This window comes from Alosa pseudoharengus, unplaced genomic scaffold, assembly GCF_046254945.1.
Source record: "Alosa pseudoharengus isolate Yale_2024_CS ecotype anadromous, Long Island Sound unplaced genomic scaffold, YU_APseudo_1.1 YU_APseudo_1.1_scf_7, whole genome shotgun sequence".
NCBI lineage: Eukaryota > Metazoa > Chordata > Actinopteri > Clupeiformes > Clupeidae > Alosa > Alosa pseudoharengus.
Window position 1 is genome coordinate 33,229,760 of NW_027468859.1, and position 26,662 is coordinate 33,256,421.

At 43.3% G+C, this 26,662-nt stretch overlaps 1 protein-coding gene across 1 annotated transcript; it reads right to left on the reverse strand.

Moving 5' to 3' along the window:
- On the reverse strand, nucleotides 1–26,085 carry rnf144ab (ring finger protein 144ab). The gene is made up of 8 exons (XM_076272398.1): nucleotides 25,824–26,085; nucleotides 11,968–12,154; nucleotides 10,079–10,183; nucleotides 9,619–9,679; nucleotides 3,682–3,901; nucleotides 3,271–3,418; nucleotides 2,815–2,904; nucleotides 1–2,210 (listed from the first exon to the last, which is right to left on the reverse strand). Exons 2-8 carry the CDS (start codon nucleotides 12,130–12,132, stop codon nucleotides 2,079–2,081), a joined length of 921 nt encoding a protein of 306 aa, XP_076128513.1. The 5' UTR covers nucleotides 12,133–12,154; nucleotides 25,824–26,085; the 3' UTR covers nucleotides 1–2,078.
- Nucleotides 26,086–26,662: the final 577 nt, after the last annotated feature.

A 26,662-nucleotide genomic window follows, 5' to 3' on the forward strand; every position in this document is an offset into this window, starting at 1 on the left:
AATGCTCAACTTTTTTTATTCCACAAACAGAAGGAACCTTACAAGACAAAAACCTTCTGAAAGAGTACATCAGCATTGTGTACCATTTCCAAACCATTCATATATCTTATCTGGGTCAAGGATACAGTAATATAAATTACAAAATAGAAAACAGGCCAATAATGTGTGATCTAATACAAATACAGAATGAGGTTTCACTCAATAAACAGTACTCCTCTGTTTAATAAACAACAGCTGTTCAAAGAAAGCAAAAAGAAAGAAAATCTTAGAATCTCTGAGAATTGCACAACTTGGCCATTACCTCAGATTTGGCAAAGATATGATTCTAACCTTACTGGTGAAGCTGAAAAAGAAGCTCATTAGGCACCTCTTGGACCCTGTTAACCCCCAGACCTTGAAACTCATATAAATCCAGAACAAGTCATAGTTTCTGAGCAAACAATGAAAAACACTACAACTGAAACTTTCTGAACTCTATAACATTCCCGTCCTACCTGGCATCTACTGATATAAGCCTGATGATAATAATCCAAAGTGATGATTTATTTTATAAAAGCTATCCTTTCTAGTGTATCACATCTTAGAACAGATATATTGGCCGGTGAAAGTAATGAAATTATAACATCTGCTTTACCTGCTACAGTTAGCACAAAAGACCAAGTCAAGTAACATAACCTTAGTTGTAATATCGGCTATTGGTGGCTATTGGACCAGGCTTAAAACAACAGAATTGCAATCTGATCTACCTGCTGAGAAATGAATGTAATCTGTATTCAGTTACATTAATATTCTTAAAAGACACTTTACAGACCAGAGTCTGTACAGGTAGCTCATCATGCAATGTAATTCTTTCATTTACAATTTTTTGTGGCAATAATATAATTCTTACCTGTCTAACTTAATAATATTCTGCTGCAACATGCCTCTTCTTGTTTGTCCTGGATCTACTTAGGTAGATAATTCAGTATTTTTTTCAGGATCTGGTTCAATAGCTCCCTCTTACACTACAGATCTGATGCACCTAGAAAGGTTATGCTCAGTCCTGTCACCACCAATCATAATACAGGCATCAGGCCACAAAGCTACAAGACTGACCCCTAGTGGACAAATATAACACTGCTTTGTTGCTTGAGTGAGCCATATAGGATCATGTAATTTGCCACCTTAACCTCAGTAAGGAGCACTGGCAGTAGGACATAGAAGACGAAGAAGAAGATCAGTGGTTCAAACATACAGGCCATTTCGTCTAACGTCTAGAGGAGCTGGTCTGGTTGCTACTGGGAGGTGTTTTGGGTATTGCACCTCTGAACCACCCTTCCTGACCAGCAGATTGACTAATACTAATAAACTAAAAAAGGAAAGTGGATTGGCCACATCTTGACCTCATGACAGAAGACTGGGGATGGCAGACTGGAGGTGAATTGGTGGCCTGTGAACAGGCCTGGAGGTAAGTTCTGCTTTGGCATTTGCAAACATAAATGAGCATGAGACCTGTGTGTGGAAAATACATTGCACAAAATCATGAGTGTAGATGCTGGGATAATAATGAGGGGTGTTTGGGATGACCGCAATTCCACAAAAGGGAGAAAAAACTCCTACATACCAAATACTAACATGATGAAAAGACTAACAAATTACATACAAGCTTTCCTCCTTTTTGGGTGGAGCACATAAACGTCTCTTTAGTGGACTTAGAAGAGAATAACAGAAAAGAGAATTTAAAACAATTTGAGAATTTGAAGCAAAACACCCCTTTACAAGGACATAATTCTTTGCTACATGCTTTACTTCCCTTACAACTTTTCTCCCTTTCTCTTTCTCTCCCTCCCTCCATCTCTCTGTGGTCCCTCCTTCCATCAAAATCAGCTTCTATAGAGGAGAGACAGGACAGTTGCCCCTTGACAGAGGCTGTTAACTACGGTAACCACCAAGCTGCACAGGAAATGGGACTTCCTGCTTCCTGTCGGTTTGCGGCACTGGTCGCAGTCCGCTCTTGGTGGAGCTCGGTTCCGGCGGTTTCAAGAGGTGCGGAGGCGGTCCTGATGTGACCTTTGACCTAAATGGTGACCTGTGACCCATTAAGTGGGCAGCGGGTCGTCGTCGCCACGGCGACACCTGCACTTGCAGCACAACACGAAGGGCGTGGCCAAGAGCAGGAAAGGGGAGGCAACCAGCAGCAGCAAACCGAAGCCAGCAAATATCCCCACCACCTGTGAACGAGAGAGAGAGAAAGGACAGAGAGAGAGAGAGAGACATAGAGAGATCAGGACATGAGCAGAAGAGAAAGGAAGGAGAGATAACAGGAATGTGTGGGAGAAGCAGACAGAGGAGGAGAGATGACACAGACAATGGAGGACAGAAAAAAGGTATAATATACAGTATATTATTAGAGTAAGTGCAGTAAATACAGTATATTATTAGAGTAAGTGCAGTAGATACAGTATATTACATGTATTAGAGTAAGTGTAGTAGATACAGTATATTATTAGAATAAGTGTAGTAGATACAGTATATTATTAGAATAAGTGACATTCTCAGTAACAGGGCAAACCAATAGATATGAGTCTATGAAAAAGTTGAGTTATGTTAAAAAAAGAATACACTTCATAGGATCAATATAAATCACTTGAGTATTTCTGGCTGTGAGCCACCTATTTCCTTTATCACCACAGGGGGCAGCATTTACCATACACATTGCAAATATAATCAAACTAAGCATAGCTCAGACTTGTTTTCAATCACTGTTGATAACAGTATATAAAGATATATGAGTATGAGTATGCATAATATTCATATGGATGTTCCCATGTATACCTGAGTGCGATGCCAGATGACGGAAGCTCTAGAGTGGCCAAGCTTGTTCCGGCACGGCCCTTTGTCATAATGGATCAGGAGGAAGTCATCCTGAAAATATATGGACAGTTGCACAGTTTGTTCCACAGTTTTTTGAACAAACCTTTTTTGGTAACACTTTACTTGACAGTATTGACATAAGAGTGACATGATAATGTCATGAACACATGACACTGTCATGACACATGAACCCTAATCCTAATCCTAACCTCCCCTCACCTAACTCTGACCCTAACCCTAAACCTAACCCTAATCCTAACTTATGACAAAAACCGAGTGACACTTAATAACAGAAGCGTTATGTCATAAACGTTTATGACTTGTTTATCACACGTTCATGACAGTGTCCTGTCACTCTTATGTCGATACTGTCAAGTGTAACCCTTTTTTGTCAGAGAAGCTGATGGAAATGCTCACATCCAGTGATTCCAGGCAGTACCAGCAGAAGGCGTGCTTACAGCTCTTGCACATCATCTGCGCGCAGCCTTCATCCCTCTCGATGTACACCTTACACCTGGGGCAGCGCTTGATGGGGGCGTCCTCATCCTCAATCTTACAGAAGGGGCTGATGGGAGATAAACACCAGGCAGAGAGTTGTCTTAACAGTTTGGTGAAAAACGTAAAATGTCATTAAAAAAATACCTAGGGAGCTAGGGTCTGTTTTCAGGAATAATACACTGTTAATTTGAATTATATTGTTTTGAATTGGAACTTTTTAGTCATATCTCTATGGAGAACCAAGTAGACAAGTTGGAACAGTGGCAATGCGAGTAAGGTTGAAGGCAAACTTCATACTAACTTCAAACTTAGCATAGCAGGTCCCTGTACCTGATATCCCCCGGTAGGAGGCTGGTGATCAGCCCGCTCTCCTGGCACGGCTGGTCCTGGTGCCACTGGGTCCGGCAGGCTGAGCAGAATTCGGTGCTGCAGACGAGGCAGCGCACACGCTGCACGGAGGGCACGTCCTGCGCGTCGTCCTTCTGAAGCTGGCACACGGCCTGGCACGAGGAGGACGGGCACCACGTCCGCCAGGGATCCAGCAGCACCTCTGCAGCACAGCAACACGGAGATGATATACCCAAAAAAATGCCGCAATTCCCCCGCCTATTAACCAAGGTGTATACATTGATTTTGTAAAATTTCATCAGCTATGAAATTAATGCACAGGGGCAAGGTATACTGTACATGGGAATGTATTTCTTCATTCTTCTAGGTTGACTTGTTAACTGATAATGTGATGAACTCATTACGCTCAACCCTTGATTCAGTAGCACCACTCAAAAAGAGAATAAGAAAACAAGTAAGGTGTGCTCCATGGTATACCACACAGACAAAAACCCTTAAACAAACAGCGCGTAAACTTGAAAAAAAAATGGCGTACCACTAACTTGGAAGTTTTTCGCCAAGCATGGAAAGATAGCCTTATCACCTACAAAAAAGCACTCAACGAAGCTAAGTCAACCTACTATTCCTCGCTGATCGAAGAACAAAAATTACAAAATTTCTCTTTACCACAATCTCCCGCCTGACAAAGAGCCACACCGAAGTAACCGAATCTATCCCTATATGCCTAAACAGTAATGACTTCATAAACTTGACAAAATGACAAAATTGAAACAATTAGAGATAAGATTAATAACCAATCAGTCTCACCAAATATTCATACTCCATTGCTGAACGGTAGCGAAAACATAATTGAATCACAGATGAGACGAACAACGTTAAATTCATTTACACCTATCGACATATTAGACCTCACTTCCACAATTTCCTCATCAAAATCTACAACTAGTCTACTAGATCCTATTCCTACCCATCTTCTGAAGACTGCTCTGCCTTTCTTGGATAATGCTTTGCTCCAGATTATAAATAATTCACTGCTATCAGGGCATGTACCACAGTCGTTTAAGTTATCTGTTATTAAGCCATCCCTCAAAAAACCTACCCTTGACCCTAACAACCTGGCCAACTATAGGCCTATATCTAATCTCCCTTTTTTGTCAGAAATACTAGAAAAAATAGTGTCCAAACAAATTGGTGCCTTCTTGCAAATGAATAAAATCCAAGAATTATATCAGTCTGGTTTCAGAGCTCACCACAGTACTGAATCAGCCTTTTTCAGAGCTCACCACAGTACTGAATCAGCCTTTTTAATGACCTCCTCATCGCTGCCGATAATGAACATATCAATAATGGTCCTCCTGGACCTCAGTGCTGCCTTTGACACCATAGATCACAACATACTACTCCACAGGCTTGAACATTTGATAGGCATTAAAGACTCAGCACTCGCTTGGTTTAGATCATACCTTTCTAACCGCAGACAATTTGTACAGGTTCACAATAAACCGTCTACCCAGACTATGGTAAAATATGGGGTGCCTCAAGGCTCAGTACTAGGGCCCCTGTTATTTTCTCTCTATATACTTCCCCTAGGCTCTGAAATTAGGAAACATGGCATTCAATTTCATTCTTATGCAGACGATACACCACTATACCTTTCCATAAAACCTGACAAATTAACTCCGTTAGCCAAACTTGACACATGTATAAGAGGCATAAAGACATGGATGACAAATAATTTCCTGCTTTTGAACTCCGATAAAACAGAAGTCATGGTTTTAGGTCCAAAAAAGACCTATCATTTAAGGAACATTTCAAAGATAAGGAAGTCTTTAGCCTTACCAGACACTGAGAAATTAATCCATGCTTTTGTCACCTCAAGGATTGATTATTGCAATGCTCTACACTGGCTGCAATAACACCTGTCTAAAGAGCTTACAGCTTATACAAAATTCAGCATCTCGCACACTCACTAGAACTAAAAAATATGAACATATTTCTCCTATCCTGGCATCTCTACACTGGCTGCCTGTTAAAAGTCGCATTGACTTCAAAATATTACTTCTAACATACAAAGCCATTAATGGCCAGGCACCAGAATATATATCTCCTAGTCCCATATAACCCACTCAGACTGCTACGATCACAGAATACTGGCTTGTTGTAATTCCAAGAATCTCAAAAACTACATTAGGAGGCAGAGCGTTCAGCTACCGTGCACCCCTCCTCTGGAATAATCTCCCTTCCTCAATTCGACTAGCAGACACCCTCCCTATTTTTAAGTCTAGACTTAAAACATACCTCTTTACTGCCTCCCATATGGACCACCCTGCTGAATCCTCGTGTGACTGGCACTCCAGTCACGTGTGCGATGGTGGTCACTGACCATACCTGCGCTGGTGTCGACTACCCCTCACCATGCCTTAGTTATGGTGCTATAGCATAGTGCTGTCATGGACTTTTTATGTGCCACGCCATACAACCCCCCCCTCCTCTCTCCCCTTCTCTCTCTCTCTCTCAACTCTCCCTCTCTTGCCTATTATATCACTATGGTATACTGTAACAATATATAGTACCACTGATTACTTATTGACATTACCATTTGGATTTTCAGTACTAACCCACTCTACATCTCTCTTTCTTCCCCCTTACTGTACCTCACTTGTGAGGTATATCATCACCATTCATCAACTATCCGTGTGCTTGGCCCTCCTCTCACCTATCTCACCTGAAGTCCCATCCTCGACTGCCCTATTACTGTCCCCCTACCTGGATTCCTGGCCCGTACAGCCTAGCGACCCATCACCTGCCTATGACAACTCTGCCCGGATTCCTGGCCCGTCTGCCGACCCACCACATGCCCCTTGACAACACCCTTCCCCTGGACAATTCCAACGCTGGACTATTGGACTTTCTGACACTAAATCAGGATTAATGCATTATCATACCGTAATCGTAATCATCCAACCTCTTGTAACTTTCACCTCAGGTGCTTTAAACACCATGTCCTATTCTCTACACCTGACTATCATATGCATTTGGACCTTATTGTCCTGTATTGACCCTAGGCAGATGGGTCAGGCCCTTGAGTCGTGGATCTGCTCGAGGTTTCTTCCTATATGTATCTCCAATTCTAGGGAGTTTTTCCTCGCCCCTGTTACCCATGGGCCTTCTTTCTTTCTTTTCTTTTCTTTTCTTCCTTTCTTTCCTTTTTCTCTGATTGCCTACATTCTGTAAAGCGCCATGATACATGTCTAATGTTTTGGCGCTCTATAAGCACAATAAATTATATGATTAAAACTCATTAATAAATCTGATTCTGATTAATAAATCTGATCCTGATTCATTAGGCACTGCAGTTAATACACAGGTACACAGCAAAAATAAAACACTGTCCTGCGGTTTATACACAATGCAGCTAATACACAGGAAATTAATTATGTATAGATTTAGATGCAAAAAACTATGTACTTTCTAGTTTCACCCATCAAGACAAAGTATAAAACATAATCTAATATACATCATGTACTCCTATTTAAGATTGTACAAGCCTAGATCATGGAAAAGGATGGCATGGAGAACATCAGCTTTTAATGGTTGCTTCTAAGACACATCAATATACTATTGTTAGTCTTGAGAGACGGATTTACTAAAAAAACAGCAACCTATGCAGTTATGAGATGAGGAATCAATATAATGAGTGTCTCTTTCTCTCTCCCTTTCTCAGCGCACGCTGCCGTTCCTCTCAATTCTATTTTTAAGACGCTCGGCGAGGCTAAAAATAGCTCGGATGACCCCTTTGGGTGAGGAGACCGGCTGGACTGCATCCGTTTCCCTGACAGCCTGGTCTGGTCTCTGAGACCCTGTGGGAGGCACTAATATTAGTCAAATGCGACAGACCACACGTCATTCATTAGGCTCAGCACCTCATCTTCTTGCTCGTTATATGACAGTTTGCCTCTCTCACACAGAGATGCTTCTACAAATGTGGAGCCACACATAATTCATTAGACTACATACCTCATCTTCCACCCTGTCATATGAACTTCCTTTCTCTCACACACATACAGATCTTTCTACAAATGTGACACCACACATACTTCACAGATCTTTCTACAAATGTGACACCACACATACTTAATTAGACTACATGCTTCATCTTCTGCTCTGTTATATAAATTCCTCTCTCTCTCACACACACACACAGATCTTTATACAAATGTGACACCACACATAATTCATTAGACTAAATGCCTCATCTTCCAGTGTGTTGCTGGTCTCTCTCTCTCTCTCTCTCTTTCTCTCTCTCTCTTTCTCTCTCTCTCTGTCTCTCAGAGAAACAGTGCCAGTGCACACAGAGGGAGAGATGTTTCTAGAAAGCCTGTGCTGGTTAAGAGATCAAATTCAAATTCAAATTCAAGTTGCTTTATTAGCATGACTGTATGAGAACAGTGTTGCCAAAGCTATTGTTACATACGACATAACACACAATAACATAAGACCATAAAAGAAAAACAAATACAATCTCAGATCTTTCTAGAAAGCCTGTGCTGGATAAGAGGACTCTGATGTGCTGTCAGCAGCAGCATCCCTCTGGTGCTGAGGCTATTTTGGGAACCGCTGGGCCGTGGTGAGAGGAATGAGCGAGAGCATCTAAACGGGGGCCTAAGAGACTTGCTCACAGAGCCCTGACTGACCCCAGGGCCACTTTAGTCTTATGCACTTGCCTGTGTCATCTTGCTGTGTGTGTTTGTGTGGACTTCCTTCTGGTAGCCTGTGTGTGATTGCCCCACGTGTGGTGTGTTAATGCATGCTCATCCATCTTGTGGGTTTACATCTTTTATTTATTTATTAGGTTAATGCTTTTTTATCCAAAGCTACTTACAGATGTTAGTTCACTGCAGGGCCAGTTTCCCTGAAGCAACTCGGGGTTAAGTGCCTCGCTGTAGAGCACAATGCTGGCAGCCGGGAATCAAACTCATGACTTTTCAGGCTACTGCATGCTACTCCAGCTCCTTAGCCACTACATTACCACCATCCCCTAGTGGTCTAGAGCAGGGGTCACCAAACTTTTAACTCTGGGGGGGCGGGGGGGGGGGGGGGGGGGGGGGGCGGGTCAGCTATATAACATAGAATTGTATGACCCAGACCAAAATTGTGTAGTAGAGATTACTAGCCTGGCACAGCTATCCCCACTACTATATCAACACTTGAGTCCTGGCAACCATACTAGGTGTGTTATCCACATGCATACTTTAACAAAGTCCCCATCAGTAAACGGCTTACCATGGATAGCTAGTAGGTGAGCTACCTTATAGCTAGCTCGGACAGCAGCCTGGTTGACCTGAGTTTGGCGAAGGAATATATTCTGTTGTGCAGCCAGTCCGCCTTTCATCCTTCGAATCCTGTCTTCTCTTGCTTACCCTCGCAAGCTAGCATACTCAATGTGGCGGGTTTCGTGGTGGCGACGCAGATTATATTCTTTGAAAACTGCCACACTTTCTTTACATATAATACAAACTGCACAGTCCTTACACTGAACAAAAAGTAATTGTTGGTCCACTGTTCTTTGAAAACTCTGCACTCTCTATCAAGTTTTCGTTTAACACTAGCCATTTTGCTGTCCTGAACACTGACAGTTCTGTGCGCGTGAGTTGTCTGTCACTGCAGACAAAAAACAACAAAATACCAGATGCAGACATGTTATTATTTTCCAAAAAGCAATTTTAAAAAATAGGCCATGACGACTTTTGGGGATTGCCTCATAGGGCCGGTTTAAGTAGTGGGGGGCAGAGGGGCTGGGGGGCCAGTCAAAGGGGGGTGGCGGGCCTGAGATCGGCCCGCAGGCCTTAGTTTGGTGACCCATGGTCTAGAGTATAGTACATAGTCTACTCATGACACCTGGTTGCATGGGCTGCTCACCTCTTTCAAAGCGAAGCCGCCGATACCGCTGTAGCACTTCTGAAGGCACCAGGAGCTCCACCTGGGGAGAGAGAGAGCAGTGGACACATTAGTACTGACCTCACCTGGCCAGTGAGCTCAAACAACTCTCACTAAACTGAAACCCAATCTAAACCGAAACCCAATCTGACAGGCCTCAACAATATACAGTGACAGCCGTGGAGCACCTGCACCGTACGCCGGCGACCTGGGATCGATTCCTGCCCCGTGGTCCTTTCCGGATCCCACTCTCTCTCTCTTACTCATTTCCTGTCACTCTCCACTATCCCGTCGCATTAAAAGGCATAAAAGCCCCAAAAAATATACAAAAACAATATACAGTGACAATACATAATTCAATCAACCACACCTTCAAAAAATAAGCGTTGTGGACTGCGATAAAACATTCAAACAATGTTCCATGTTCAGTAAAAGAGTTCACCTCGCTCTCCGTCAGGAGTCCCTGCTGCGGACAGGCCGAGTCCGGGCAGCCGATGTCCGTCTGCAGGCCCTCTTTGATCAGGAGCTCCACATACTGCTTCAGACACTGGGGCAGCACAGACAACACAACACACAGGAGGAAGATGGTGAATAAAACCACTAGATAGACCCCCTCAGTTGGATTAATACAAGTAAGTAAGTATAAGTATATATACTCTTTTGATCCTGTGAATTAGTGAGGAGTGAGGGGTTAGGTGCCTTGCTCAAGGGCACTTCAGCCGTGGATGTGGGCATGGGAGAGCAGTGCTCAACCACTTCCCCCGTCCACATTTTTCCTACTGGGTCGGGGATCGAACCAGCAACCCTTCAGTTACAAGCCCGGAGCCCTAACCAGTACCACGGCTGCCCTCTACAACATGAATAAAGAAAGACGATAATGTGCAGGTATGCAGGAGCTTAAGAGGACACCTTCAGTGTTTCTGACTTTCCTGAGCTGGTTTTAGGTTGCAACACAACATAGGTCTGTGCCAGTGGTCTAGTCTAGATAGCTGTAGTGGGTATACTGTGATGTAGTCTTGTTAACTGTAGTGGGTATACTGTGATCAACCCCAAATGTTAATACAAATCCTTGCCTATTTTTAGTGGGTATACTGAGATGGTGATGCTTTTCAATTGGGTATACTGCATAGTCCTGCGTATCACGTAGACTACACCACCGGTCTGTGCATAGTGTGGTAGTTCAGACTTTGAAATGAAACATTTTACAGTGAGTAGCAAGACAACACTAGTTGTAAGTAGATGAAAAAAAAACTTTTGGAGGAAAGTAGGGATTCTTTTAGAGTTGTGAAAGCATCTGACATAACCCTCTAAAGCTGATGATACATGGGGCAACTTTTTGAGCAATGTTGCTGGGCAACATTCCTCATTATTGTGGTTCTGGCATTTTCTCATTGATATTTGGCCACAGTTTCTTTTCTGGAGAACTTTAATCATCAGTAGGCAAGTTGTCATGATCATCCAATCAGAATAAATGGAACTGGTTATGTGGTTGCCCAGCAACATTGCTCAAGAAGTTGCCCCATGTATCATCACTTTAACACTGGAATGTTCTCGCCATATGTTAATTTACACAGACGCCAGGACTTTAACCTCCCTCCCTCCCTCTCTCCCTCCCAGGACTCTTCCATTCACTCAGAGAACCAACGCCTGCAGTGGGACAGGGAACAGCCCCTCATCATCATTCCCCTAATCAGCCTGGCTGGAGGCTGTGTGACTGTCTACACACAGACTCTACACATCTGGGTTGAGTCGTGACGTACATATGTGACGTACATAGGCTCTGTGCTGTAATGGTTTTGGGTGTGCCATTGATTACCATCACAAAAGCATCTACAGTATGTATGAACACAGCATGCCATCTATCTGTGCAATTATTATGTATGATACAAACGAGAACTCTAGGGAGATACTGTAGATCATTGGTTCTGTTCTCCAGAATGGAACTCTGGGATTTAATAGAATATGGAACTTGGAACACGGAACATGAAACACCCACACACATTAATAAGAGTCTGGAAGCAAGCCATGTCGAGGAGAGAGGGCCAACTTTAGTGAGGAGGTGTCCTCTACTACAGTCTACTAATAATACAGTAAAAGAAAACTTGTGGGTGTGTGCATGAGAGTGTGTCTCTCTCTACATATGTGTACAGCATGAGTGTGTGTGTGTGTGTGTGTGAATATGTGTGTGTATCTCTCTATATGTGTGTGAATGTGAATGTATGTCTGAATATGTGTGTTTGTGTCTCTGCATGTGTGTGTGTCTGCATATCTATGTGCATGTGTGTGTGTGTGTGAGTGTGTGTGTGTGTGTGTGTGTGTGTCTATGCTCACCACCGTGCAGAAGACGCAGTGGCAGTGTGTGAGGGCGGTCATGTGTTCGGGGGTGAACTCCCCCAGGCACAGCTTGCAGGACTGCAGCGGCTCCAGTGACAGCTCTCCGCTGCTGATGTCCTCCGCCCTCGTGGTGGGCTCCATCGCCATGGTGTCGGTTGTCATGGTGCTCCGTCACTCACGGCGCCTGCGGATGACAACACTGGTCAGTCTCACACTCAGGAAGGAGGGGTCAAGGACTAAAAGCGGTCAATTGTACTTCATTTTCATCATTTGGCATGTCGCCTGAATGTACTTTCTTGGTATAATTCATGGAATTCATAATTAATTAATAAGTCTACGTCATGCAAGACCTACAACCTCAGCAAAGTCTTGCCACAGATTTGAGTAATAACCTCTCTCCCTCCTTCTCTGTTCTGGTCCAAAAATCACTGGTAATCTTATTGATTGACATGGTTGACGTCCGATCACTAACTTTGAGTATATCATGATTTTAATATACCTTGTGGAAGCTGAGGCTGTCTGACTAGATTCAGAAGGGGTTCTGTCAGGCTATTCATTGGTCATGGCTCAGAGACAAGACTTTGGGGAAATTCATGTCGACATAATCATAAGCTTTTGAGCTCATTTCAAAACAAAAACAATTACATAATGCAAATGTGAGTAAGCTTACAGTAGTCTCCCCATTAAGCACTAGATTAAGACCATTACAGAGAAAAATAAACACTCATACTGAAATACAACCACAAGGGGGCAGAATTGAGTAAGGACTCATAAGTCGAGGGAAACATGGCCTTCCTTTGTATGAGGAGCAAGGGTCAATAATACATCAATTTCACAAGTGATTTATGAATATCAATACCAACATTACATATATCAAACTGTGGCATACTACAGTAAATTTCATAGACAAAATGTGTGAAAGTGAGTTTAGTGTTCGCGTGTGTTGCAGCATTATGAATGGATGTACTGTAAGTCTGTGAGAGATGTGGAGTTTGTGCTGTCTGAATGGTGTTAGCACAGATAAATCTCATTATACTGCTGATAGACGAAAAGCCCATCGGAGTGGAACACACACACACACACACACACACAGATGATCTGCCCTGAACAAGCAAAGGATTTTATCCACGGAGGCATATGAAATGCGTGAATTAAAAATAGAAAACCAAGCTCGGAATTACCACCAGATGCACAAACAGTCTGCCGATATTCCGACATGGCCCATTAAATAATGATGTAAGAATCTGCTTCTGTGGAAGGCTGCTTTTAGTGATAGGCCATTCAGACATCCCAGCTTTCAAAGACACAGCCAAAGACCCCCTCCCTCCCCCACACACACACACACACACACACACACACACACACACACACACACACACACACACACACACACACACGCACACACACACACACACACTAATAGAGATGGTAGACTTCCCAACATCCTCTCACATACAACCCACAACTCAGGCTTACACACACACACACACACACACACACACACATGAACACACACACACACGCACACACACACACACACACACAAACACACACTAATAGAGATGCTAGACTTCCTAACAGAGTGCATCCTCTCACAGACAACCAACAACTCAGGCTAACACACACACACACATACACACACACACACGTAAACACACACAAACACACACACACGCACAAACACACACTCACACACACACACACACACACACACTAATAGAGATGGTAGACTTCCCAACAGAGTGCATCCTCTCACAGACAACCCACAACTCAGGCTAACACACACACACACACACACACACACACACACACACACACACACACGCATGAACATACACACACACACACACACACACACACACACACACACACACACACACACAAACACACAATAATAGAGATGCTAGACTTCCTAACAGAGTGCATCCTCTCACAGACAACCAACAACTCAGGCTAACACACACACACACATACACACACACACACGTACACACACACAAACACACACACACACGCACAAACACACACTCACACACACACACACACACACACACACACACACACACACACACACACACACAAAGTAGGAAACAACAAACAAACCAGAATTGAACAACGCTGTTCGAAACAACAAACAAATCCTATGGCAAAGGAAGAATATGTTTGTTTGCTTTTCAAGTCAAGTCATTTTATTTGTATAGCACATTTCAAAACAACAGGAGTTGACCAACATGCTTCACAAGTAAGGCAGAGAAGTCAAACTGGCCATCTCCTCCTCCACCTCCACCTCCTTTCTGTGACACATAGGAACTCATCGCAGAGGTTTATTAATTCCCCCGTGTGTTTGTGCAATGAAATTGTGTGACGTTTAAGAAGCTTCAGACGGGCAGAGACTGAAGAAGGGACATCTTTAAACATGGTGGTCCTGCTGTGTTCTCTAAAGTGCTGACCACACCTCTCCTGCTGCATTTAGACCTCCATTGCACACGTGCATCAAGCAGGATGCAACATCTGGAACTGAACATGTGCAACATCTATGTGAGTGAGCGAGAGCAATAGATAGATAAAAAGAGGGAGAGAGAGAGAGAGAAAGAGACAGACAGAGAGAGAGAGAGAGAGAGAAAAAGAGAGGGAGTGAGAGAGGATAAAGACTAGTATTAAATGAGACAGAGAGAAAATGGTAGGATTTTCACTGGCCAGACATACCCAGACGTGTCTCTTCATTTCCAACTCACTGCACCTCACAGCTGGAACAGAAGCTGGGCAGGTGGAACCAACATAGCTGGCGGAGCTAGGGCATCAGACTGTGTGTGTGTGTGTGTGTGTGTGTGTGTGTGTGTGTGTGTCTGTGTGTGTGTCTTTGTGTGTGTGTGTGTTTCGCACTCCCTCTCACACATGCACACACAGAGACACAGACAGATACACCTGGATGCCCTCTCATGGAGGAGGTTGCTTAAATTAGCCCTCTCAAGAGTATGAGCGTGCACCCGTGCGTCACTGCAGATAGCAGCCCTTCATTATGCACACATCTCCCCTTCTCTCCCCGATAGACCTCCCTCCCTCTCTCTTTCTCAACCACTCTCTCACTCTCTCTCTCTCTTTCTTACTCTCTCTTTCTCTTTCTCGCTCTCTTTTTCAACCACTCTCGCTCTCTCTCTTTCTTACTCTCTCTCTTTCTCTCTCTCTCTTTTTCAACCACTCTCTCTCTTCCTCACACTCTCTCTCTCTCTCTTTCTCGCTCTCTCGCTCGCTGACAAGCTTAGAGGAACTACAGGCCCTCCTCAGCCCTTTGCCTGCACTTTCATTTCAATAACATCACATATAAATAGACGGCAGAAATGTTGCATAATACCATACCACAGCTTACGTGATCTCTATTTATACTCTATGTAGGTTAAGGCCAATAAGACTGTCACTCATAGCTATGTTACTCTGTGTGTGTGTGTGTGTGTGTGTGTGTGTGTGTGTGTGTGTGTGTGTGTGTGTGTGTGTGTGTGTGTGTGTGTGTGTGTGTGTGTGAGAGAGAGAGAGAGAGAGAGAGAGAGAGAGAGAGAGAGAGAGAGAGAGAGAGAGGAAATTGAGTTTGAAAACTGCTGTGTGGATGTCATTTGTTTCGGCCATGTCAGATTGTGAATGGACACTTGAATCAGCACAACTGCTGCTGGGTCATTACCACTGAGGGATTTGTCAGCACTTAACAGGATCAGAAGCTGTGAGAGGATATTTTCGCCCTCTCATCATCACACACACACACACACACACACACACACACACACACACACACACACACACACCAGTGTTTCCCATACATTGACTTATTTGTGGCGGCCCACCACAATATCAACACTGACCACCACACAATGATTTTCTATATTGTACTACTTAAATTGGATGAAATTGGATCCTGTCATTGTAGAGCTATGTGTGCCCTTTGCACAGCCTCTCCTTTTGTCTCTGTCTCTCAATGAACCTGCATGCACAGAATCTATATGTTGGCATAGAAGACGACTGCTAAATCGTGATTAAATCCGGTTAGCATCATAACCACGTTGTGCAAATTTGTTCAAAACTGTGAACACCCCCGTCACCTACCACCACAAATAGAATTTAATTCTGTGGGAAATACTGCACACACACACTGTCCACACAAAAGTCAGACACCTACCCCTCATACAAAATGGCCCTTTCTTATTCTTCTATAAAGTACACAGATTAGCATTAGCATTATATGGTTCTCCTCTCCTCCTCCGCTTCTCTGTGCTGTTAGGCAGGGCTTGGGAGAAGCTAACTGTGCTGTGATTCTGATCACGTAACCAGGGCATGACTTTCATGAGATTACACCAGAGAAAGCGTGCCCGTGCCCGTGCCCGTGCCCGTGCCCACACACACACACACACACGCACGCACACACACACACACACACGCGACAGAGGGTTCACTGAATGGGAAACGGAGGGTGCGGCATTAAAGGATGACTTTTGGATGAAGTGGAGATTCCATTACGAGGATAACATGGGTGATCATCACAGATCCCCATCACACACACACACACACACACTCTCTCTCACACTATTTTCAGTGGATATTTTCATGGAAGTTCTCAATTAGTCTAGTATCAGGCTGTCTACCGACATCCCTTTACTTTTCACTATTCAGTGTTTCCCATACATTGACTTATTTGTGGCGGCCCACCACAATATCAGCATTGACCACCACACAATGATTTTCTATGTTGTGTTGTACTACTTAAATTGGATGAAATCCTTTCATTGTAGAGCTATGTGCACTTTTGCGCAGCCTCTCTGTCCCTCAATGTACCTGCATGCACATTTAAAGCAAACAAAAAATCCTGCAAGGATTGTTGTTGGCATAGAAGACGACTAAGGCTAAATCGTGATTAAATCCGGTTAGCATCATAACCATGTTGCACAAATTTGTTTAAAACTGTGAACACCCCCTGTCACCTACCACCACAAATAGAATTCAATTATGTGGGAAACACTGCACTTGTCTCTGAAGTCATTCTATTTTCTTATGCAAAGCAGTAATGGTACACTAATGTATCCTTTTGTTCTCCTTTTTGTAAGTCACTTTGGACAAAAGGGTCAGCTAAGTGAAATCCGTGATCCGAACTTCCGTGATTTGGGAAAAGCTAGTAAAAGTCCTGGTAGGAAGCGATTACATCAAAGTTTTTTGGTATATCCAGTTTTTAATATTTTTTTCCTTAGTGTTTACAACTTAGTGTTAACTAATAATTGTTGCAAACTGGTACTACGAACAAAATATTTCCTGGATCTACATCCTTATGCATGCTTCCTGCCAGGACTTTTACGGGCTTTTCCCAAATCACGGAAGTAACGTTGACGCAGTGGTAGATAGTAGCAGATAGTAGCATCCATCAGACAAGTGTTATTTAAACAAACTCCTGGTATACTTACAAACTTTTCAATGCCTTGTTTTATGAGTAAAGAACATAGTTGTACTACTGTAGAAGTTTCGTACCATTCAGGGCATTATTAGTGGGGTAATTTACGAGATACTAAGTTGGTTCCATTACGCCTGCAGAAAGTCATTCGTTTCTGACAGCGCTACTCGACCAGGGTTCGACCAAGGGAAAACAGGTTCTGGGAGGGGGTTTGGCTCGGGGTCATGGTGCAAAGGACCCTAGAGTGAAATTACTCCAAACCATCGCTTTAAGGAGCCAGATAGAGTGTTTGATACAAGAGGGAAAAAATGTCAGAAAGAGAGAAACAATCATTTCATTCAGGTCCACAGAAAGCTGATCTTTTCCCAGGGCACTGTCAATTACATAACTGAAACCTCAGACAGTGATGTTTAAGGTCATCGGGGAGGAAAAGTAAACGGCAAAGGAAAATAGAGGGGGTGAATGAAAGAAGAGAGAGAGAGAGAGAGAGAGAGAGAGAGAGAGAGAGAGAGAGAGAGAGAGAGAGAGAGAGAGAGAGAGAGAGAGAGAGAAAGCCTACATACTCTGCAGAACCTCAGTCAAGCTTTCCACAGTGAGGGAGTTGTGGGAGGAGAAAGGGACATGGACCGTCAGAGCCGTGACCACTAAATCTAAGGTTGAGATGAGAGTGAAGTGGACGCTCTTCCACTTACATAATTGGGTTAGGTGTACATATTAAATGATGACCTACGTGGATGTGGCAGAGCCTGCTCACACAAGTAAAAAAACTAATGTTTTGGCCTATGTCCTTTACTGTGCGTCAGGGAAAAAGTCAGTCACTACTCTTCATGCTATCACGCAGCATTAAGGCTAGTCCTTCCTTTACATCACTTTTATAGGCAAGGCAGTTTTGATCACATTTTTGGCAAAACTACAGAAAGTCTAGCCTTCAAAAAACTGCCCACTCTTTGTCTGTGAAAAAATAATAAATCCCAAGTGCCTAGTGTGTTTGTCAGGCTGACAGAAAAAGACCTCACCCACGCCTTTTATGACACCCTTGTGCTTATCACACCTTTCCCACCACATATTTAAACATTGGGACAGAGAGAGGCCGCTGGCCACTGCCCTTCAATTCATCTGCAAACAGCAGTGCTAGGAGTCTGAGGTTTGACCTCCACTAACACCCATTAGTCACGCACAGGAAGTGAGATCGCAAGAGACATTGTTGTTTCCTGTTGATGAAAAACATGGGATTGAGCTTCTTACAAAATCACTGTCTGGTGCAGCAAATGATGCAGCGGGTCTTCACCCTGTAGCCTGTCTTGTCCAGAACCCTTTACAAGCAGAGTCGCTTTCAACAACAACTTCATCAGGGGCACAGGAAGTCAAAGAGCCATGGCTTAGTAAACTTCCTGTGCAGATCTGCAGGGACTGGGCAGAACTATCTAGGCCACACCCCTCTGGGCACAGTTCTACAAAAGACAAAAAAACACACACCCACATCACACAACAATGCAGTGGGAGGTTTCCCCAAATTCGAACAAAAACAAGTTTACATCTCCTTTCCGTGCCAGGAATTCCAGTAATTGCAGCGTTCGTGATGACTGAAATCCCAACTGATGAGAGAGAGAGAGCTGCAGAAGAGAACGATGATGGAGAAGCTGGAGGCAGTGAAAGGAGAGAGGGAAGGAGATAGTGGGAGGAGGAGGTGGAAGATTTGGGGTGTGCTGGTTTCTGGCCAAACTCTGTCGGTGAAGGGAAACAAGGTGTCTCTCTCTCTGCATGTCTCGTTCCATCTCATCTCGTCTCAGCTGAGCGATGAGCCTATCACTTAGCAGATTACATGAATAGAAGAGATGAGGGGATTTGCATGGGGATCTGCTTTCCATTCAGGAGGCAAAGACAAGCTCACTGTAATTAGGAGATGGATGTCAAGTGAGGATCTGAACCGATGGACACTAGGTTGAACAGTGTATGTCTGTGTGTGTTTGTATGTGTGTGGGAGTGTGTGTGGTTGCTTGAATAAATGCTTTGCCTTTGTAAATGAGTGTATGTAGTATGCATGAAAAAGGCAGTATGTGTGTGTGTGTGTTTGTTTTTTAATGTGTGTTGTAGTATGCATGAAAAAGGCAGTATGTCTGTGTGTGTGTGTGTCTGTGTGTTTTTTAAATGTGTGTAGTATGCATGAAAAAGGCAGTCTGTGTGTGCATATGAATGAGGCACATTATGTGTTATTAAAGGCTGTGTGCATGAATCTGCATATCAATAGAATCTATGCGTATGTTTGAGCATTCACACGTGTGTGTGTGTGTGTGTGTGAGTGTGTGTGTGTGTGTGTGGTGCAAATCTTCAGGCTCGATCGCAGGGTCAACCTGAATGGATTGGCCGGGATGTCCAGCAGGAGGATTAGCTCGTTGCCCATCTCTCTCTCTCTCGGGGGAAGACAGAGCCAGAGCTCAGCATAAATACCTGAGAGCTCCAAGCTCCATCCCCATGGCCCCTGGCCTTTTGGGTCAAGTCAGTTCTGGACATTCTCCAGTCTTCATTAACTAGCCATAGTCACTGTTGTTTAGTAATGTGCAACCCAAGGAGGGTTGTTTGCCTGAACTTGCCTGAGGTCACACAGCCATGTCTAATTTTCTGCAACTGATTGCAAGTGCAACCTGATTTAATAAAAAATGCAGTATTGGGTGGCTATGTGATCCCCACCGAACGGGTACTCCCCATTAAGATAAGTAGGCCTAAGCATCTCTGAGTGTAATACTCCCTTTCTGACTAATCTATTACACATAGATTCAACATTAAAGGGTTCATGATTAATCATTTTATTATGAAGCTATACACTTGACATTCCGACACATAGTGTGCTGCTGTTAGCATCTTGGCACTGATGATAGCTAGCTGTTAGCATCTTGGCACTAATGATAGCTAGCTGTTAGCACTTTGGCACTAATGATAGCTAGCTGTTAGCATCTTAATAATACTAATAATACTAATAATAAGCTTTATTTGTATAGCACCTTTCATACACATAATGCAACTCAAAGTGCTTTACATTTGGAGCATTTAACACAATAATATATCAATATATCTGGGCACTGCCCGATGACAGCTTGTTAGCATCTTGGCACTGATGGTCATTGGAGCTGTAGATCATGTAACGTAATGCATTGTTACTGCTGGCCATCACTACCGGTAGGGAAGTCTTTAATTGAATAATTTCATTACTGCATCCCAAGGGTAACCTACTGGATGTTATGGTATGTATCTGTGTGTGTGTGTGTGTGTGTGTGTGTGTGTGTGTGCCAGAAATTAATCGGAAGTACAATGTAATTGGGACAGGTAATTGGTTTACAGTGTCATTGGTTCTGTGTCCCTGTTCAGGCCTGACTCCCATAGTTTGATATCCTATGCCATCAACCCTTACTGATCAACCCTGCCTCAGATCAACCCTTACTGTAATCTAGTGTCTATTACTGTAAACCCTTAGGCACCTACATCTTCAGAGCCTTTATGTCCATGGCTTCTCAAAGAACACACGACAAAGAAATATGAACACATTCCTTGGTTGGAAAGTCAGGGTTCTCTATCATAGAAAGAGGTTGTGGATCTGAACCACAGCTATGAATGGAATTACCTGTTTCAAGACTATAAAAAGCAGCTGAAAAAAGTATACAGACATAACCATATACCTTAGCCTCGTGTGAATCCTGTCTAACAAGCAACTCTCCATTTTAAATGTTCTGAATTTTATCATCTAAAAGTTCTGGCTTTAAGAAAGGGGGCTTAAAATAACCTTGGGAGTGAGAAAGACAAGAACAGGACAGATGGACAAGCAGATAGGAAGGCAGTGAGAGATGGGGAGAGCAAAACAAGTGGAGATGAAACAAGAGAAGAGAGGAATAACACTGCTGTATTTTCACTAAAGGGGGGAGAGGAGAGAGAAAGAGAGAGAGAGAGAGAGAGAGAGAAAGAGAGAGAGAGAAAGAGCAGAGCGCACCAGTGGGAGGGTAGAGGGGGAGAATAAGATTGACAGATATCAAACGCTCAGCACAGCAGGAGCCCATTTTTTCCCCCTTTTGTTTATTTATGGCATCGGGGTCACAGACGTCCTAAGCTGCTTAGCCGTGTTCCACTGTTCACTGGCGGCCTGCACGCCCAAATCTAAGCTTCCCAGCACATGCATCAGTCAGCATTAGGCAGTTGGAATCAGACATTGGTCTAACTCTAGTTCCAGTCTGAATCAGACACTCTAGTTCCAGTCTGAATTAAACACTGGTCTAACTAGTTCCAGTCTGAATCAGACACTCTAGTTCCAGTCTGAATTAAATACTAACTATTTCCAGTCTGAATTAAACACTGGTCTAACTTTAGTTCCAGTCTGAATCAGACACTCTAGTTCCAGTCTAAATTAAACACTGGTCTAACTCTAGTTCCAGTCTGAACCAAAAACCTTTCTTAATCCAGTTCCAGTCTGAATCAGGTACTGCTCCTACAAATTCAATGTTGCTTTATTAGCATGATGGTGAGATACAGTATTGCCAAAGCATAAAGAACAACAAAACAGCTCACTGTCAAGAAAACCGACACTGGTTACTACTTTAGTTCCAGTCTGAATCAAGTATCTGTCTGAATTAACTTAATTTGTCCTGGAATGACTTAGCCTGGGTGCCATTCCGAACTTAGTCCCGCCCCACGGGAAGTTCGGTCTGGCATTGCTCCATTGTGGTGGAAGTATGATCGCCCTAAATCGGGCGGACCAATCAAATCAGGCTTTACGATAATGGACAGGTGAGCAACAGCGCCTGGTCTATCACGTCATCTGAGCACGCTTAGATTAGGCTTATTTTTGAAACAAAAACGCTGTGGCTAGAAGGATACATGGCTTTTAAGACCCCATATGGAAAATTCATATTATTTAAAGCAACACCAAAGAGTTTTTTATACCTTAAAATAATGTTTCCAAAATCGTTTCAGTCGTTCATCAACTTGTAACAGGGTGAACGGCACTTCTGCATTTGCTTCGCGGCCCTCTATCGGCTATAACCGCACTATATAAGTTTCCCAGATCGGGTAGCGGATCTGTAGTTCAATTGAATGAGACATAAGAAACTACAAATTTGACTTGCATCTGATGTCGCAATACATCGTAGGCTACATTTTTTTTTATAAATCGTGCAACATATTCTACCTTGTCTGTGGACATCGTTATTTGCAAAGCCGGTGCTGGATAAACAAATAGCATGCGTGCGACAGAGGGAAAGTTCTTTGATGTTGCTTTAATGAGGTTGTATCACTGAAAACGATTATTTCTGAAAACTTTGGCCAAAGTTGAGATGTGGAAAAACTGGTGGTTTCACTTTCATCAAGGGAAAACAGCGCTGTTGCATTGCGACATGTTCCCTCATTCGTTTGAAATCTCTGATTGACCACCTGTTCGAGGGATTTGCGACAGCCTTTCCCAACTGTTTAACATGTTTGTAGCATATCACTGTTCAACAGAATTATTTTTAAAAACGGAGGGGATATAGGAGAAGAAGGATGGTTCGTGTGTTTTCTTCCTACACCTCACGGTAAGCTATTTTGTTGCTCTGATTGGTTAGGTCTATCCAATTGAGTGCAGAGGCATTCCCCCCCTGTAGCCCCATAATTACGTCACTATGGAGCAGTATCAGACTCATATTCTGACTAGAATTTGAGTATGACAACGTCAGGCTAGGAATGACGGACTCTGGATTCTAAACCAGTGTCTCATGCCATTAGGAATGCTGACACAATCCAGATCATTAGAGCCAAGCTTGAAAGATTAGACTCTACCAGACCAGTGCCATTAAGCTGATACCTGACAGAGGACAGACTATCAGTGATATAAGTGATATAAGACAGAACTACCTCAGAGTTTCTGGTGACATGTTTCTAGCACTCAGTCTAGGTGTCCTGTAGTGTAACATGGCACCTACAAGGCCATACATATGTGTCTGTCAGTCTTATATTTGCCTATATTGAGTGGATGGCTGTCCATAAGTTGTTAAGCTGCCAAAGTGTTGGGAACAGGCATCCTCTCAATGCTGCCACTACTTATCTCAATCTCACTTAAACAGATAAAGAGCACCTGAAAAGGCAGTGTGTGTGTGTGTGTGTGTGTGTGTGTGTGTGTGTGTGTGTGTGTGTGTGCTAGAGAGAGAGAGAGAGAGAGAGAGAGAGGGAGAGAGAGAATGAATGAGAAAGTAAATAATAGAATGTAAAATAGAGACAGAGAAGGAGACCAGGAGACAGAAGACAGCGTGAGAGGAAGGATACATCTATGGAAAAGAGAGAGAGAGAGAAGTGTGAAGAAAGGGGAGAGGGAGAGGAGGGAGTGTGTTTAGAAGACAGCTAGAGAGACAGAGAGCAGGAGAGGAACAGGAAGAAGAGGAGTTGGCAGGTACAGAATGTTCCGGACGCTGGACCATCCCAGCAACACTCATGAAAGAAACATTCTCCTCCATTTAGTCACATTAGGCTGCACAGTAACAGGCTGAGGCGTGTGTGTGTGTGTGTGTGTGTGTGTGTGTGTGTGTGTGTGTGTGTGTGTGTGTGTAAGCAAGAACACAATGTATGCTTCTGCTTGACTGTACATTTGGACTCTATATCTCTATATCTTTCAGATGTAGATGTAAGCATCACTCTCTCCCTATCTTCATTATTCACGCAACGTTCACACCCACAGAAAGGTGACAGTCCCTGGCCACTGGCTTTGAAGAAGTGGTGGGATCCAGACAAGGAAGTAGGGGTAAACATTTAAGCCTACTGAGAATTCAAGTGGCCGTTTTAGCTTTCACAACACAAAGCAAACTCCTAGACTCAATCACATACAAATACCTCCTCCACTGAGCTGAACTGACTCCATTTTGACAGAATTTAAAGTAAAAAAAAAGAGAATGAAGAAAGAGAAAAGACAGATAGATAGATAGATAGATAGATAGATGGATAGATAGATAGATAGATAGATAGATAGGGGGAGTGAAAGAGAGAGAGAACTGTCTACAGTCAGTTATAGACTTACCTGGCCTAATAGGTCATTAGCAGTAGACCAATCACCTTCACCTTGCACCTGAATCTCTAAAGAGGGTCTGTAAGCCAACAGGTTTTCCAGCTCTTGTGGTTCAAGGTGAAGAGGTGAGGAGCCCCACCCAAACATCACCATCCAACAGACTCTTCCCAAACTGAACACAGATCTGCTCTACTTTTTGGGTATAGGGAATTCATCAGAGATCATAATTCATAGTTCATCAGTCTTCACATCTTCACATTGTAGGATGATGCTGAAATCATTAGACACTAAAAAAAAACTGATGCACAATTTAGACTGATATGAATAAGGATAAAACATCTTGGGTTTTAGAAAGCACTAATTATATGGGTCCAATAAGCACAGCAAAGAACCTTGTGAATTGTACATGAGACATTGTTTCCCAGTGGTCCAGCACAAAAAGGCATGATGACCCCCACAGTTCAGCGCAGTGCAAGCTAAAGGCATTTAATATGCTGAGACAGAAAAGCCAAGCTCAACAACTCTCTTGGCAATGAGCGAACCCTAGATGAGTCGGCTATGACCTAAGAGTTTACATAATTTGTTCTGCCTAGGACCCTTTTTAGCTGAGCTCACTCTTTCATTTTGTGCACTAAAACCACTCGTGTATGGAACTGCAGTCATTTCAGTGCGTTTGCCTCCCTTGAGGCTCCAGTGTCAAATCAATAGCCTACATTTAAAAGGTGAGTTAAACGGCTTATGGCTGATTTACAATGTTTCAGGATGACACTACGCTACAATGCGATACTTTGATCTAAACCTGCAGTGAGAGAACTGCAGTAGGTTGACAAATGCTAACACAGTGACATCAGAGAGCTGCAACAAACCACTTTTTTCCATAGCCTATGCTTTTACATCGCCAGACATCATCTTAGATTATCTACACACCACCGGGTATTATGTAGGCTACATATAGTCAAAAAGACTACTTATGAATACAGTTGACAGCAAATGGGGGCGGGCCCTCATATTGTAGGCTATGGAAATGGAAATGAGCTTCGGTTCGGTTCGACTAAATAGAGAAACTGTAACGCTAAATCCGATTACAACATGCAGTAGCCTAGGCTATGCGGGAAACTGACAAGTAAACGTTGAGTTCTGTCACACGTTAATTATGTATTCACAATAACATTAGGCTATGCTGCCAAACTGGCAGGCACCAATCCCGTATGCAGAGAACAAAACGCATGTTGTCTTTCCTCATGAAGATCAACTGAACTCATAGAAACACACTAAAACAGACAGAAACACTGGCTTGGTTTACCAGCCCTTTACGACAAGAAATCAGTAGGTCGACACAGGAAACAAAATCCAGATGATCTCATAAATGTCCACAAAGGCACAGAGAACGTGTGGAGACTAAACAAGCAGTCTTACCTTGAAACGAAGGTATCGGCTGTCAGACTGTTATGACACCAACATGAGTGTAGGCTACCCTCTCTGTGCACTACAGAAAGGCGAAGCAGCAACGCGTTGACATGACTGGTTATTCCTGGGTGTCTTGAGTGCGTAACAAAATTGAAAGACCCTCTGCACTTCCTAAAACCAACCGCTCGGCGCGAAGGGTTGGACCAACGCCATTAGATTGCGCTGGATGTGAGGATGTGAGAGGAACTCAAGAGACGCGACCGATTTTTGTTTTTCGTCAGATGTCAGTGAACGCCCTCTGCTGGCTAATGTCAAATGTGTGGTGCTTCCTGAAGGCGAAATACCTCCGCGGTCTGTGTGAAACCTCACGGGGCCAGGAGACCAAACAGCCCCGTCACGAGGAAGTGACAGTGCTGCCACCTCCTGGTACATCAGTAGGCTACCCAAAAGAGAAAATCTTTTGTTGATAACTTGTCGACTAGTTTCTTTCTTTCTTTCTTTCTTTCTTTCTTTCTTTCTTTCTTTCTTTCTTTCTTCTTTTCTTTCTTTCTTTCTTTCTTTTTTTCTCTCTTTCTTCTTTCTTTTTCTTTGTTTGTTTCTTTGAAAACTATTAGGCCTGCATGCTTCAAAACATTGTGTAGCCTACTTTCTAATTCAGAAAAATCAATAGGCAACAATGTCTTGTATATAGTATAAGTATATATACTCTTTTGATCCCGTGAGGGAAATTTGGTCTCTGCATTTATCCCAATCCGTGAATTAGTGAAACACACTGCACACAGTGAACACACAGTGAGGTGAAGCACACACTAATCCCGGCGCAGTGAGCTGCCTGCAACAACAGGTGC